Source organism: Zootoca vivipara, chromosome 13 (genome assembly GCF_965207765.1).
Source record: "Zootoca vivipara chromosome 13, rZooViv2.hap1.1, whole genome shotgun sequence".
NCBI classification, from domain to species: domain Eukaryota; kingdom Metazoa; phylum Chordata; class Lepidosauria; order Squamata; family Lacertidae; genus Zootoca; species Zootoca vivipara.
The window spans coordinates 7117339-7131245 of NC_142596.1; the positions used below are offsets into that span (position 1 = coordinate 7117339).

The following is a 13907-nucleotide window of genomic DNA, read 5'->3' on the forward strand; positions in this document are numbered from 1 at the left end:
TCTGCTCAGATTCCATTTGCTAAATGAACACCCAGCGAGCCTCTTCCCCATCATCACCCACAAGTGCCTTTGCTATTCCGCGCACTGAAATTGTTGCTCAGACACCTGCTTCCTGCTTTCATAGTTCAATGCAAGATTCCCTTCTCAGAATCCTCATCCTGCTTCAGAAAGGAAGAGGCCCTTTCAGCAAACCTGCTCAGAGATGCAAATGTGGTCAGGGGTTTTTAGAGTCTATGGCCACATTTTCCAATTAGCATTAGAGGCCTCCAGCAGATATGATTCCCAGCAATGGGCCTAGCCAGAAATAAGCTTTTCCAGGAAGGAATAGGCCACAGCCTCCACAATCTCTCTAGAAAAGCCCCTTCCTGGGATCACTCGAAGAGAGGAGGCAGCCTTTATCCCGCTCCATGCTGTCTACGCTGATTGGCAGCAGCTCACTGGAGGAATAAATATCCATGCCTCCTTGCCAAGCCAGCAATATGGCACCCTGCCAAAGAAACGGTCCCCTCTCACCTACTCCATCTTGCATTTCATCTACTGCCTGGCTGGGTGCTCACAAGCAACCAATTAAAGTCAAGGTTTGCCACATAAAAGTCCTGGGTCAGCTACGATTAAGCTATAATCAGACACCAGCATGTCCCAGCCCTTCATCTATATAAGATGCACAACTCAAAAAGAAAGATGTTTATCCCGCCTCTGAAGGAAAGCAAAATCTTCTTCCTGCCATGGCCTGATATGCCTGAAAATACACCTTTTATTAAAAACATTTTTTTAAAAAAATTCTAACTTCCTAGAGCAACGCCAGCCACACCAACAGAAGGCATCCATCTCGTGAATGTACTTCCACTTTCATTACGGCATATTTATAAATTATGCAACTGAAACATAACAATAATCTAATAAGAAATTGCATGCCACTAAATTGAGTTGAACATCCCAGAGGCAGATCCCAGCATCCTTCTCCAATATAGAAATCAATGTCCCCCAGAAAAATGCTCCAGAGAGAGCCCATTTTCACAGTTTCAGGCCTGCAGTTATTGTACGCTAAATGCAAAACCACTGGGATGTTTCAAATGGCCCCATTTTGAGTACAATGACATATTCCTGGCTGCTGTATTTGGTGTTAAGTTCTAATGGCTGGTGCTCCATCTTTGGAGGAGCCAAACAGCCAATCTTGCTCTTCCTCTCTGGCTTCTACAGTCATCAGAGGTGGCCTCACATATGCTCCAAGCCCCATGCTACCCCAGCCCCCTGGCCAAATGAAGGAAGGGCTGAGGGCACCCCCTCCCCCAAGAGACCACTGAATCTACCTTCAATCCCCAGAGTGGCCACACTTTCCATTGCACTCCAGCATCATCGTCACATCAACTTGAAATCCACACCAACCCACATTTGGGTTGTGAGTTAGAAGCCGCAATGCAAGTCTGTGGCTTCGGGCTTTTAATAAGGCCCAAGATGCAAACACCCAGGTAAACACAATGAGTCACAGGAGTAAGGAATGGCATGTGTTGCAGGCAACATTTACTCCCAAGTAATGCACCCCAGAAAGCCAAAATAGGGAGGAATACTCACAAATAGAACTTCTCGTCCCATGTTGGATTCAGGTTCCCAAATATGGTTTTGGTCCTCCTTTTGGTCTTGCCCACTTGCACCGTAACGTACGGGTCACTAGAGCCAGTTTTATCCTTGGCCTGCAAGCCCTGAGCACAGACCACTGCAAGAGAGGAGGAAGAAAGAGAGAGAGAGAGAGAGAGGTTGAGGACGCAAGTTGATAAACCTAGGCCTGGACAATGGCTTTGTGACCAGTGCCCCCCCCCCACCATAGCTGCCAAGTTTTCCCTTTTCTCGCGAGGAAGCCTATTCAGCATAAGGGAAAATCCCTTTAAAAAGGGGATAACTTGGCAGCTATGCCCCCCACCCCTGCAAAAAAGGGGCTAAAAGGTTGGTGCTGAGCAGAAGAACACATGGAAGGTCCCAGGTCCAGTCCTCAGAATCTCCAGCTCAAAGGTGATGGAGCTAGGTGGACCAATGGGCTAAGTCAGAATGAGGCCACTTCCAGTGTTCTTAGATGTAGGACCAAGTGCAGTCGTTAACAGTCATCAACAGCTATCAGTCAGTCAATCACCCACTCCCACCACAAGGAGGGAGTAATACCCCTCCTCACCCTCTTACTATATATAAGCATCTGGTGACTTCTGTTTCAGTGTATCTGAAGAAGTGTGCATGCACACGAAAGCTCATACCAATGACAAACTTAGTTGGTCTCTAAGGTGCTGTTGGAAGGAATTTTTTAATTTTGCTTAGATGAAGGAGGAGCCTCCCAGTACTCTGAGCCAGAGTAGAGCAGTCCCCTGGATTGCACCCTTGGCAGGGGCCAACCTAACCGGACCCTAACTATTCCCCTGCCCCAGCTGGAGACCCTGGAGACCACTGGCTGACAGTCAATGTAGACAAATCTGAGCAGTTTGGCTCCATGGCCTGACACGGTAGAGGACACCTTCTTGTGTTCCTAATAGTTTCGGATTCTCTGGAATGTAGAAATAGTTGCTTTCCAACAGCTGGATCAGGGCGAAGGTTGGCTACCCTTCCACAGTCAGCAAAGAGCTCAGGTGGCCTGGCTCTACTCCCAGTTATCAGTAAGCACTGCAGGAAAAGCCAGCATGAGGTTATAGGGGTGTCTCTCTCCTGGCACCTCACTTTGGCTGACATCCTGGCTGGCTCCGTCGGGGAGCTGGGTGCCTCTTCTAAAGGCTTAGTTTTCGGACATGGTGACTGAAGGACAGGCAGTCTTTTTGTCCTACACGGGGATTATCCATGCAGGAGGAAAAAAACACCACTCAAGCAGGTGTTAAAAGCAAACAACACCATTACAAAAAACAGGACAAATAATGCAGAGAGACAATGTGAGAACCAGGCTGCAAGGCCTTTGAGCAGGGGTCCCCAAACTACGGCCCGCGGGCCAGATGCAGCCCAATTGGCCTCCCAATCCGGCCCGCGACGACCCCCGCCGCCTGCTGCTTCCACCCGCTCTTACGGCGCGCAGTGCGGCGGCGCACTTCCAGATCAGAAAAAAGCGCCGAAAATCGTTTGTGCGCATGCGTATGGGCCTCTCCCGACCCAGAAGAGGTCATTTCCAGTGCACTTCCGGGTCGGGGGGAGGGCCATACGCATGCGCACAAACGATTTTCGGCAATTTTTTCGACCTGGAAGCGTGCCACCGCGCCAGTAAGTGTGTGCGCGCATGCGCACGGGTGCGCACTCCCCCGCCCTCTGGCCCGCTGCGCGCGCACTCCTCTGCCCTCTGGCCTGCCGCGCGATCAGCGTGGCGGGCACCGGCCCAAAGCCAGGTAAGTCTGGGGACCCCTGCCTTTGAGGATCCCCCCCCGCAAGGGGTGGGGTGGGGAATGGAGAAAACAAAGTTAGCCTCCTCTCGGCCATGCAAGGTGGACTCTGCTCTGGTCTCATCCAAAGAGAGTTGTGCCTTCTCAGCTCTGAGAGCACACAGAGTTCTGCGCAACTCAAAGATTACCAATAGCAGGTGGTCCAGGTGTTTCCTTGCACCTTCCAAGCCATGGCACTGACCCACTGTGCTCCGCTCCTTCTCCCACTAGGTAAGCTGTCCTCTCCCCCAGAGCAAGAAACATCTCCCAGGAGAAATGTCCAGGCATTACTTTGGAACAAGATACTTGTTACAATGCCCCCCCCACCCCCCACCCGGAGAGCTGCCTTCAGACCCCAGGAGCCTATTTCCTGAGCCATTCCCTCTTGCAGAGCATGGTATTCCGGCTGCAACCTCCAGTTGCAGAGACAGCCAGCTTTCCCGTAGCTGCCTTTCGACGAGAAAACAGATGTCAGGATTTATCATCGCTAATGTGTGTTTATGCTGCTATAAATACAAACACTTGTCAGTTGACTCCTCTCCATCGCAATTCATAACTGTGCGAGTCTCTCTGTTGGCTTGAAAGCCAACTGGAACACTCCACACTCCCTCCCCCGGCCCCCCTCTGACCATCAGCAAATATTTGCTTTGTAAGTTGCGTCCACGTGATTTAAAGCATCCAGACAGGAGCATTTAGTTAACATTTCTGAACTGCCACTAGCAGGGACAGCCCAGCTCATTAACAGCCTCATCAGAGAAATGATGGGATCAGAATGCTCTCTCTCTCTTCCCCTCCCCCCGCAATCTGACTCAGCAGCAGACCTGTGCCCACACCCACCCCGGCTGGGTCCATTCAGAAGCAAGTCTACTGATCTTGGGGAAGGGAGGTTGTGTGGCTTCTGAAACCAGCCTGCTGGGATTCTCTCTGCTTTAAACAGTATTACAGGATGGTGCCTGTTATGTCTCCTCCGGGCAACTCCTGCAGCCAATCTATCTGGTGCCAAACGTCTTGCTCTGCTTTCCTTTGGACCACATCAGCAAGGCTGAGAGAGAGGTCTTGTTGTCTGGGTTGCCCAGGACCTCCATACACACTGCCCAGGTTTGAGCCCTGGGGAGGTCACTTTGTTGCTGCTAACACAGCCGTTTGACTTCACCCACGGAGGCACATTCCACGGACTCTCGAGACAGATGGATGCCAGCACCAACGCAGTATCATGAACCAAGGATTTTATAAGCCCTGTGGATCACCCAGTTGTTATGGCTACTGGACAAACTGTTTTCCTAGGCTGCATTGAGGACATCTCAAGTCACCTGCAGCAACTGCTGCCTTGACCAGATCTAAATTTTATAAGAAGGACTATTGTAGGTGATGCTGCTCTGTACATCAAAGAGGGCATTGAGTCCAGCAACCTAGAAATCCCCAAAGAGACAGACTTCCCTGGCACATTCGTTGTGGGTGGTGATACCAAGCCCCAAGTGCAGTTTAGCACTGGGGATGATAATGTTATGCTTATATCCCGTTTCTTGAAAATTATTTAATTTTTTTTTAAAAAAAATAAAGCACTGGGGATGTGCTATCATACCCCTGAAGATGAAGAATGATCAAGGAATCAAGGAAGCACTACACCAGAGGAGATGATGTAGTTACGGACTATTTTGACTACCCCCTGCAGACTGGTTATGCAAAAAATTTGGCATTCAAAGTGAAAATGAGAATTGCTTGCAGTCCTCACCCTTCTGGGGGGGGGGGTTCAAGGCATAGCTGCCAAGTTTTCGCTTTTCTCGTGAGGAAGCCTATTCAGCATAAGGGAAAATCCCTGTAAAAAAGGGATAACTTGGCAGCTATGGTTCAAGGTGGCAAACTGCTCTGCACCAGTTTGCAGGCGGCATGGACCACCTTGTGAGATCAGGGTGTACGCTATCTGTAAGGGGGAGAGATTACAGAGAACCTCCCCCTCTCATCAGGAGCAGTTCATCCCCGAGCAGCCATGAAAACGGAGAGAGAGTGCCAGGTCTCTGGCAGGATGGGAGAGCCCCTGCTCCACAGATGGGAAGAGAAAGAGGTGGAAAGGGGGGACAGGGAAAAAACAGATTGTAGACCCTTTCCCCCAGCACCGGAATTAAGGAGGAGGAGAAAGGGGAGGAGATTCACTGTCCCGCGGCTTATATGTTGGTCAAAGTCGCGTAAAGGGGCAGTGCTGGATTCTGGATCGGAATGAGCAGACATGCATCCAACAGCTCGTTCCACTGTAAATAGAGTGCACCAATAAAGACTGTTAAAAGACAAGCATGTGGAAAGTCGTTACTCTAGAGTAGTCGCAACAACCCTGACACTATCGTTCCACAATCACACACCAGAGACCCTCTTTCCATTTGTATTCTGTAAATGCCATTTTGTAACCACTCTGGGCTGGAAGGGAAAAGGGAGCTTTGGCCCAGGGGGAGTTCTACAGCTGAAAAGGAGGAATCTCACCCGTGATGGTGATCTTTGCTGACCACTTCGATGTCCCATCCAGGACACTCTGTTTGGCTGCCTTGGTGTGCTGTACAAAGTCCTCCTTGGCGATCTGGAACATTTCCTGGATCAGTTCAAAAACTTCCGGCCTGTTTCGCTCCCTGATCTTCATTTGCTCCTTCATTGCTGTAATAATATTCTGGGTCTTATCCTCAGCACCGTGCTTTGAACTCTTCTCCGCTGCCCCTAAGGTGACATAACAACGGCATTAGCAACATTTAACAATGCACCACTATAGCAGTAGTTGTTGTTTCAGCGGGAGTAATATTGGATCACCTACTATGAGGTGATGCTGCTGAAATCTGGAAAACAGATGCCCTCAAAGACACAGAAGGCGCCTGGCCAGGCGGGTCTTTCATTGATGCCTTTGCCAACCTGATGCCCTCCAGCTGTTTTGGACAACCTGGACTAGCCAGGGATGATGGGAATTGTAGTCCACAACAGCTGGAGGGCATCAGGTTGGCGAAAGCTGACCCTCCTCTTGCTTTCTCCAAAGGTTTCTGTGTGTCCTGCACAGCATGGATGAAGCCCCCTTCCTTCCACCAGGGACATCTGATTCCATGTGCGGCCCACGTGGACCACAGCACACAAAGAGGCCCCTCAATGCTGTCATGCACCGATGTTGTGGCGTCAGTTCATGCCTGGAGGGGCTTCCAGAAGGACATCAAAATGAAAGTCTGAAGTCTGACACAGATGCTGATCCCCCAAAATGATGGTTTTTTCCTGCCCTGAAGCAATGCCAGGGGTGCCAATATTCTGACTTTTTCTGGATCTTTACAAAATAATGGGATTCCCAGTGGATCACAGAGATAAACTGCCAATGGGGTAGGGGTGTCACCCAACCAGAAATCTTGGGTGGTGGACTTTAGAGAGGCTCGTTTGCAGCCCAACCCTGCCTGGATCAGCCTAGCATTGGCTGCAAGAGACCAACTGCACTGATCAGGGCTGGAGGGCAGGGCTGGCCTCAGACGAAGGCAGGCAGGAAAGGCAAGGTGGCATCTTTTTCTGCTTGGCTGCCGGTCACAGGGGGTGAAGTAGAAAGCTGACAAATGACACTGGGGCAGCCAGCAAGCCTCCCTTGTTTCTGTGCCATGAGGCTGCCAAGCGACACTCATGGGGGCCTGCGCATCAGCGCAGCAATGGAGGAGAGACTGAGGAAGAGAGCGGTCTCTAGGCCACTGGTTGGCTTTTGGCGAGAGGTGACAAGGGGCCTCATGCAATCCCTTTAGCTGGCTGGAAACCTGGTGGGTTTAAAATCAAAGGAGGAGGAAGAGTTTTACTCAGCGAAACTGGAGCTAAATGCAGACAGTGCCCAACTGAGTGAAACCCAAATGAGGTGGGAGATCCCTGAGACCAGAACATAGGGTGGGTTGGGGGAAGCACAAGACCCATTCAGCGTTAGGGGTGCCTGCATGCCCAGAGATACTATTGTCACCTCCACTCAGCCACTTCACTGTCTGTCCATCCTGCTACCTGGAGCCCCTGTGAGATTAGTGGTGCCGTCGTCGTCTGAGCAGCCCAACCGTTTGCTTGGGCTTTGCGATGTGCCAAGCAGACTCTCCCTTGCCACGGCCGGGGCTGCTCCAACAGGCTTCTGTTGCCCCCCCCCAACAGCCCCACAGGAGGAGCCCATGCCCCAGAGCTGGGACACCCATAAGGCAGGGTGAGGCAAATGCTGCGGGTGGTAGGATCCACAGGGACAGCAGATTCCCTCTCTTCTTCCCTTGTTTTTGGTGTAGATCAGGCATAGGCAACCTCGGCCCTCCAGATGTTTTGGGACTACAATTCCCATAATCCCTGACCACTGGTCCTGTTAACTAGGGATGATGGGAGTTGTAGTCCCAAAACATCTGGAGGGCCAACTTTGCCTATGCCTGGTGGAGATCTTCACTCGCCCCTTCTTACCAGGGGGGAGGGGGGAGGGCAGCATTTTGCCATTTGCCTCAGGTGCCACAATGTCTTTGGCTGGCCCTGCCATGCCCCCCCCTTGCAAAGGGGGAGGGGCAAGCCAAGCAGCACGAAGAAGGGCAGGAGCTGTGTGCCATACCAGGTGCCCCTCAGACTACTCACTCTGCAAACAGTCCGCGTTGAGGAGATCCTGGCACTTCTCATGGCACTTGACCCCACACTCTGTGCACCTCATTCCCTGCCTGGCGATGCCCCAGAGGAGACCCTCGCACTCGTAGCAGTAGGTGGGGGCGGTGGCCGTCCACACTTCAAAGTAGTGTGGTGTGGTGGAGGACATGGGGTAGATGAGGGCCTGCAGGGTTTTTTTGAAGACGTGCATTTTCTGAGGGGACACAAAACACATTCAGACACATCAGTAAAGTGGCTCACAGTTCCCAACTGGCTAAGTATTGCAGACCTTCTGTTTTACAAAAGCCAAGCCATGGACTCCCTACTTTTGAAAATTTCGATCCCTGGGGTAGCTTTGGTTATGCGAATGGTGCCACGGACCTCCTGGGTGGGGTCCGCAGACCACCAACTGAGAACCACTGCTCTAATCATTCTTTCATGCATGTTCAATATAAAAGGATGTCATATAGAGGAGGGAGAAAGGTTGTTTTCTGCTGCTCCAGAGAAGCGGACACAGAGCAATGGATTCAAGCTACAAGAAAGAAGATTCCACCTAAACATTAGGAAGAACTTCCTGACAGTAAGAGCTGTTTGGCAGTGGAATTTGCTACCAAGGAGTGTGGTGGAGTCTCCTTCTTTGGAGGTCTTTAAGCAGAGGCTTGACAGCCATATGTCAAGAATGCTTTGATGGTGTTTCCTGCTTGGCAGGGGGTTGGACTGGATGGCCCTTGTGGTTTCTTCCTACTCTGTGATTCTATGATTCAAGCTCCTGTTACAAAGCTTTTGCTGAAACGCTGCAGAGCGTGTGCCTCCGTGCAAGAGGCTCTCATCAGCCGAGCTCCTGCTGACTTGCTCCGAGGCCCCCCTTGGAAGAGGAAGGCGCTCAAAAGCACCACAAGAGCTGGTCAGGCATCGGTGTGTCTTTGCAGAGAGAGGTGGGGGCTGCCCAGTGTCCACACCGGATTTAGGGCAGTGCAGGGACACTGTGCTAAGGGGGCACAAAATAATAATAATAATAATAATAATAATAATAATAATAATAATAATAATAATAATAATAATAATAATGCCTGTATCTATACAGGTACCTTCTGAGAAGATCTATAAAAAGACAATAGTACTGGGAAGCTGTTCTCTTACAGCACAGGAGACTCTTTTCCCCTGAGCCTAGAAGTCAGCCCCTATGTAGCTCCTTGCAATCTCTGAGACGGCTGCAGAAAAACATGTAGCCGGAAGGAGAAATGATGGTGATTAGGCAGCCACCACAAAGACTGCAGCCGTACATCACTTACGCCACACGGGCATCTCTGTGTGACGGATTGGGCTGGCTTGAGTAGAACTCCAGGGTGTTAAGTGTTAAACCCAGCCTCTTAGTTGATTGATGGCATTCCATTTCATGAGGGGCGGGACAGCCACGGGTTTAAAGAGGATGGGTAGCCATTAATTCAGAGAGAGAGGGTTTTGGGGAGCAGGAGCATGTGGGAGGTTGTGGAGTAGGTTACTAGAGCAGGTGTAGATGAGGAATTGGTTAGGTTTGTAATTATATAATTAACAAGAACAGTTCTATTGAAACCACATGCTTGTACACATGAAACTTGAATGCAACCGTTAAGATTTTAAGACATTAAATGTTAAGTTAAAGTGCCATTTAAACTACCGTCTGTGTGATCTTTCCAGCAGAGGTATCTATTGCTCATCTGGTGGGGATACTCATTAAAAGGACAAAACCCCTTATCTAAGGCGCTCAAAAGCACCACAAGAGCTGGTCAGGTGTCGGTGTGTCTTTGCAGAGAGAGGTGGGGGCTGCCCAGTGTCCACACCGGATTTAGGGCAGTGCAGGGACACTGTGCTAAGGGGGCACAAAATAATAATAATAATTAATAATAATAATAATAATAATAATAATAATAATAATACCTGTATCTATACAGGTACCTTCTGAGAAGATCTATAAAAAGACAATAGTACTGGGAAGCTGTTCTCTTACAGCACAGGAGACTCTTTTCCCCTGAGCCTAGAAGTCAGCCCAGGAGACACCTCCGTGGGCTCCTGGGGGCAGGGAATCAGCTTCCTTAGCTGTTTCTGGACAAAGGCAGGGGGCTGGTGAACGTCCCCTCCTGTTCCTTCTTCCACAGCCCCCTGACTCATTTGACACTCACAGGCTCTTGCCTCTGGGGCGGCACATTGTGTCACTTGCTCAGCCCACGCCGTGGCTCTTTGCCATGAGAGCAGGGGAGCAAAACCAGCTGCTGGCAGGATACCAGAGGTCCTTTCTTGGTAGCTTCACTCCCAGTGAAACCCAGCGCCTGGGGAAGGACCCAGGTCTGGACCAGTCACTCCACCATGTCTCAAGGACTGTGGCACTTGCTGGCCAAGGAAAGCTTTCTCTGCTGACGTGATGGCAAAGGAACTCTCTGATCTGAACACTGTGCCTTGAGTGGCTACTGCCAGGATGTCCTACACATGAGTAGAACCTTGGAAGATGACACATGCCTGGCTGGCATGTTCTCTCCCTCCTGGTAGATCGTTCGGGAGCTTCACAAGCTTTCTCCAGCCTGAACATCATAGCGACTGATGCCTTGGAGACATCAGCACACTTATGGGATCCGCAGAGGTTTGCGCAGTTGCGTAACAGAACTCAGTAGCACAGCATTTGGCTAATCTACATTTATTTACATATAAACACACATGGAGCACTGCAACATGGCTCCCTCTCTCTCTCTCTCTAGCATCAGGCAGCAAAGAGAAAGGACAAAGGACAATAGTCCCACTTCAGGAACACACGGTAAGACAAACATCCTGTCTACGTCACTTCCCACTCTGTGGAATGTAAACACATATACAGTCATGTGATACACAACAAACCCATGAATGCAAACACGGGGAATGAATCTCCAACAGCTACATGCTGTGTCACAGGCAAAATCTCCCGCTTCCGATGTTTAGGGGTTCAGGTGTGATGCTCCTGCTCATCTATCTCCAGGGTGCTGATTCACACAATCCACTAATTAGCCCCAGAGATGGTCTCATTAGCATTGAAAGCGAGTCCAGTACAGCAGTTCATCCACCTTGCCTTCTCCGGCTCTCCTAATGGGACCCTTTGGTCTGCTTAGGGTGGTTTCTTGAGAGGGGGGTTTGAGTCAGCACTGGCTTCCCATTGATGTCAGCTAGAAAAGGGTCCACCTAAAGGGATGCTCAGCACTTGAGCAGTTTGGGGGCTGATCCAGCCCACCTCTGATGCTGCTTGGAAGCCTCACAGGAAAACACCTACACACACACACACACACACACACACCTACACACACACACCTACACACCTACACACACACACACACACACACACACACACACACACACACACACGGGGGAAACACTCCAGAGAGCCATTGCTGCCAAATGCAAACTGGGACAAAGAGATTGGTAGAGAAAACAAAAGCATCAGCTGGGAACATTGCAAGAGAGCAGCAATTGCTTTTTATCACACATAGCACACCGAGAAAGGGCTAGGCAACACCTGGGCTTCTGCGAAAGAGAAAGGGTGAATGTGCTGAACGCATTGCAAAGCTATCACGTAAATGGCCCTCATAAATTGTTTCCAAGCTAATGCTTAATTTTGCATTCCAGGAGGTTTGGGAAAGGAATAACTAAGTATGCTGATAGCCTAAAATGTGAAGGCACGCTGGCAGATGACAAAGGGGAGAACACTGGGGAAATGAGCAAGGAAACGCTCTGGGGGAAACTCCAGCAACCTGGAATCAATGGCTGCCGACTGCACTCGTCTTCCTAGGATCAAGCAAGCAGGCAGCTGCTGCTTATGCATCTCCCTGCTTTATTATTATTATTATTATTAATAATAATAATAATATTTACTGCCCTTCATCAAGAGATCCCGGGGCCACAGTTCACAGTACAAAAGACAAGATAAATAATTATACCAAAAAAAACAAAGCAATAACACCCCCACCATTTCTCTCCTCCATTCCCAGTTGCGGGATTCGTGTAATATTTTCTTTTGGGGGTGGAGAGGAAGCTGTTTGATATGCTGCTGCTGCTGGGGTGGGAGGGGGCTTCTGCTTGCCCCCATCCTGACTTGAATGGGGAGGGAGTGAAAGGTCCTCTGATGCTACCTGGAAGAAGCGGTGCCAGGCCTGTGCCTGTATGGAGGAACGGGAGCCACGAGAAATGATTTCCAAATGACGTTTGCCTCGGAGATGGATTTCCAAGGGCAGAGAAAATACAGTACTCAGAGTGAACTGTGTTCCAGACACAGCTATTGTCCCCAAAGTGTTTCTGTGCCTTTAGATTCAGGAACAGGATAATATTTGATGTGTGAAGAAAACCTTGGCTCCTGATTAGTGCGACTGACAGAGGCGGTTCTCAGTTGTTTTACTGACTATCCAGACCAGGCTACGAGGCTTTATGAGGATTTACTGAAGAAATTACTGGTCAACTATCTAATCCAAGGGCTATGGCTGCCCCATAATGTCACACTCCCAACCATGGGCAGGAGCTATTTAGTTATTTATTCATTTCATACAATTTTTAGGCGGCTTAATTGCAAAAAAAAAAAAAATACGACCGAGGGGGGGGGGAAATCACAATTCTACTTTAAAATGTGCTTTATTCTTCATTCTCATATACTGTATATGAAGTTCTTCCTTAACGAAACATTTTGTTTTGTGCTGTATTGTTTTACTGTTCTTATATTGTAATTTCTTTCTGTTTTCTATTAGGAACCAAGTGTGATTCGATTGATTTAGTTCTCTCTGAAGGCAGAGGAGACCCTGAGAGGGTTTCGGAGGCCATGGCAAAGGGGTGCGTGGAAGCTCTCCTGGCGGGTTGATGTGAAAGGCACCTTCCACCCTAACGTTGTCTTCTAGGGGCTAAGCCTTCAAGGTAAAGCCAACAGGGAAAAAGCAGCCAAGTCTTCTTGAGTTAAAAAAAAGAAATGAATATTCTATTTACGAAAGTATAGAGCAAATAAAATTAGATGGAGAGGGACAATCAATATAAGTTCTTGCCAAGGAATTTCAGGCCTGGCTGCAATCGATAAGCCAGACGCCCAAGCAGTCGGGAGGGGTTTGCTCCTGATCACACTTATGCAAGTCAGTTTGGAGAGAGAGTGGGGGAGGCCACAAAGAAATGGGTGAGGGGAGAGAAACCACCAGCAAACATGGATCAGAATGATGCACGGAGTGGAGTGGATGAGTCTTCCAACTCTACAATTCTATGATTCCATTCTACAGGTGGCTGGGGAGGGGTAGAGCTTGGGAGGTGGGGTATGACTTCTACTTTCTCTTTCTGTTGAAATCTTAGGGCTGGAAACTTACTTTCAGTTTCCCTTGCACAAATATTGAGCAGGGAAGTCAGAAGCGCAGTCTGACATGGCTCAAATCTTTGCAAACACAATCATTTATCTAGTTACTTTTTTTAAAAAAAACTTTCTCTAGGGGCTGCATATCCATATCCATATACAACAAGCTATATGAAATTGTATGTGGAATACCTTCCCTACTGAAGTGAATCTGCCTCCCTCATTAGTAACTTTAAGGGAAACTCTAAAAACATGAACTCCTCTGGCTGTCTGAAATTATTAGCTGTCCAAGCGGGGGACTATGTTTTTTAGTAGTTTTAACCAGCTTTTTAGAAGACTTTAGAAAACTGTTTTTATAAATTTTAATTGCATTTGCTGCTCTGGGCTCCTTCGGGAAGGAAGGGCGAGATATAAATTAAATAAATATGCATATGTGAAAGAGGCTCAGGTAAGGGCGGTTGAAGCCTTGGTGCACTAATTCGCAGGGGTGGCGTATCCAGAAAAACACGTGACTTTATAGGTCAAAGATAAATTACTCTGGTTAAAGGAAGCAGAATTTGATGTCTATGGTAGAAGTCTCTTTTTGGAGCTATTTTATGCCTTCTTCTACATCTTCACAACAG

The 13907-nt window shown here is 49.0% G+C and overlaps 1 protein-coding gene across 1 annotated transcript in view; it reads right to left on the bottom strand.

The window, feature by feature from the left end:
* Positions 1 to 13907, bottom strand: part of UNC13C (unc-13 homolog C) — a 137487-nt gene that overhangs the window by 70031 nt on the left and 53549 nt on the right. The window contains exons 8-10 of the mRNA XM_060282475.2: positions 7965 to 8184; positions 5853 to 6080; positions 1573 to 1714 (exon numbers count right to left, since the gene is read on the bottom strand). Coding sequence (XP_060138458.2) covers positions 1573 to 1714; positions 5853 to 6080; positions 7965 to 8184 — 590 coding nt within the window. The remainder of the gene's footprint in view (positions 1 to 1572; positions 1715 to 5852; positions 6081 to 7964; positions 8185 to 13907) is intronic.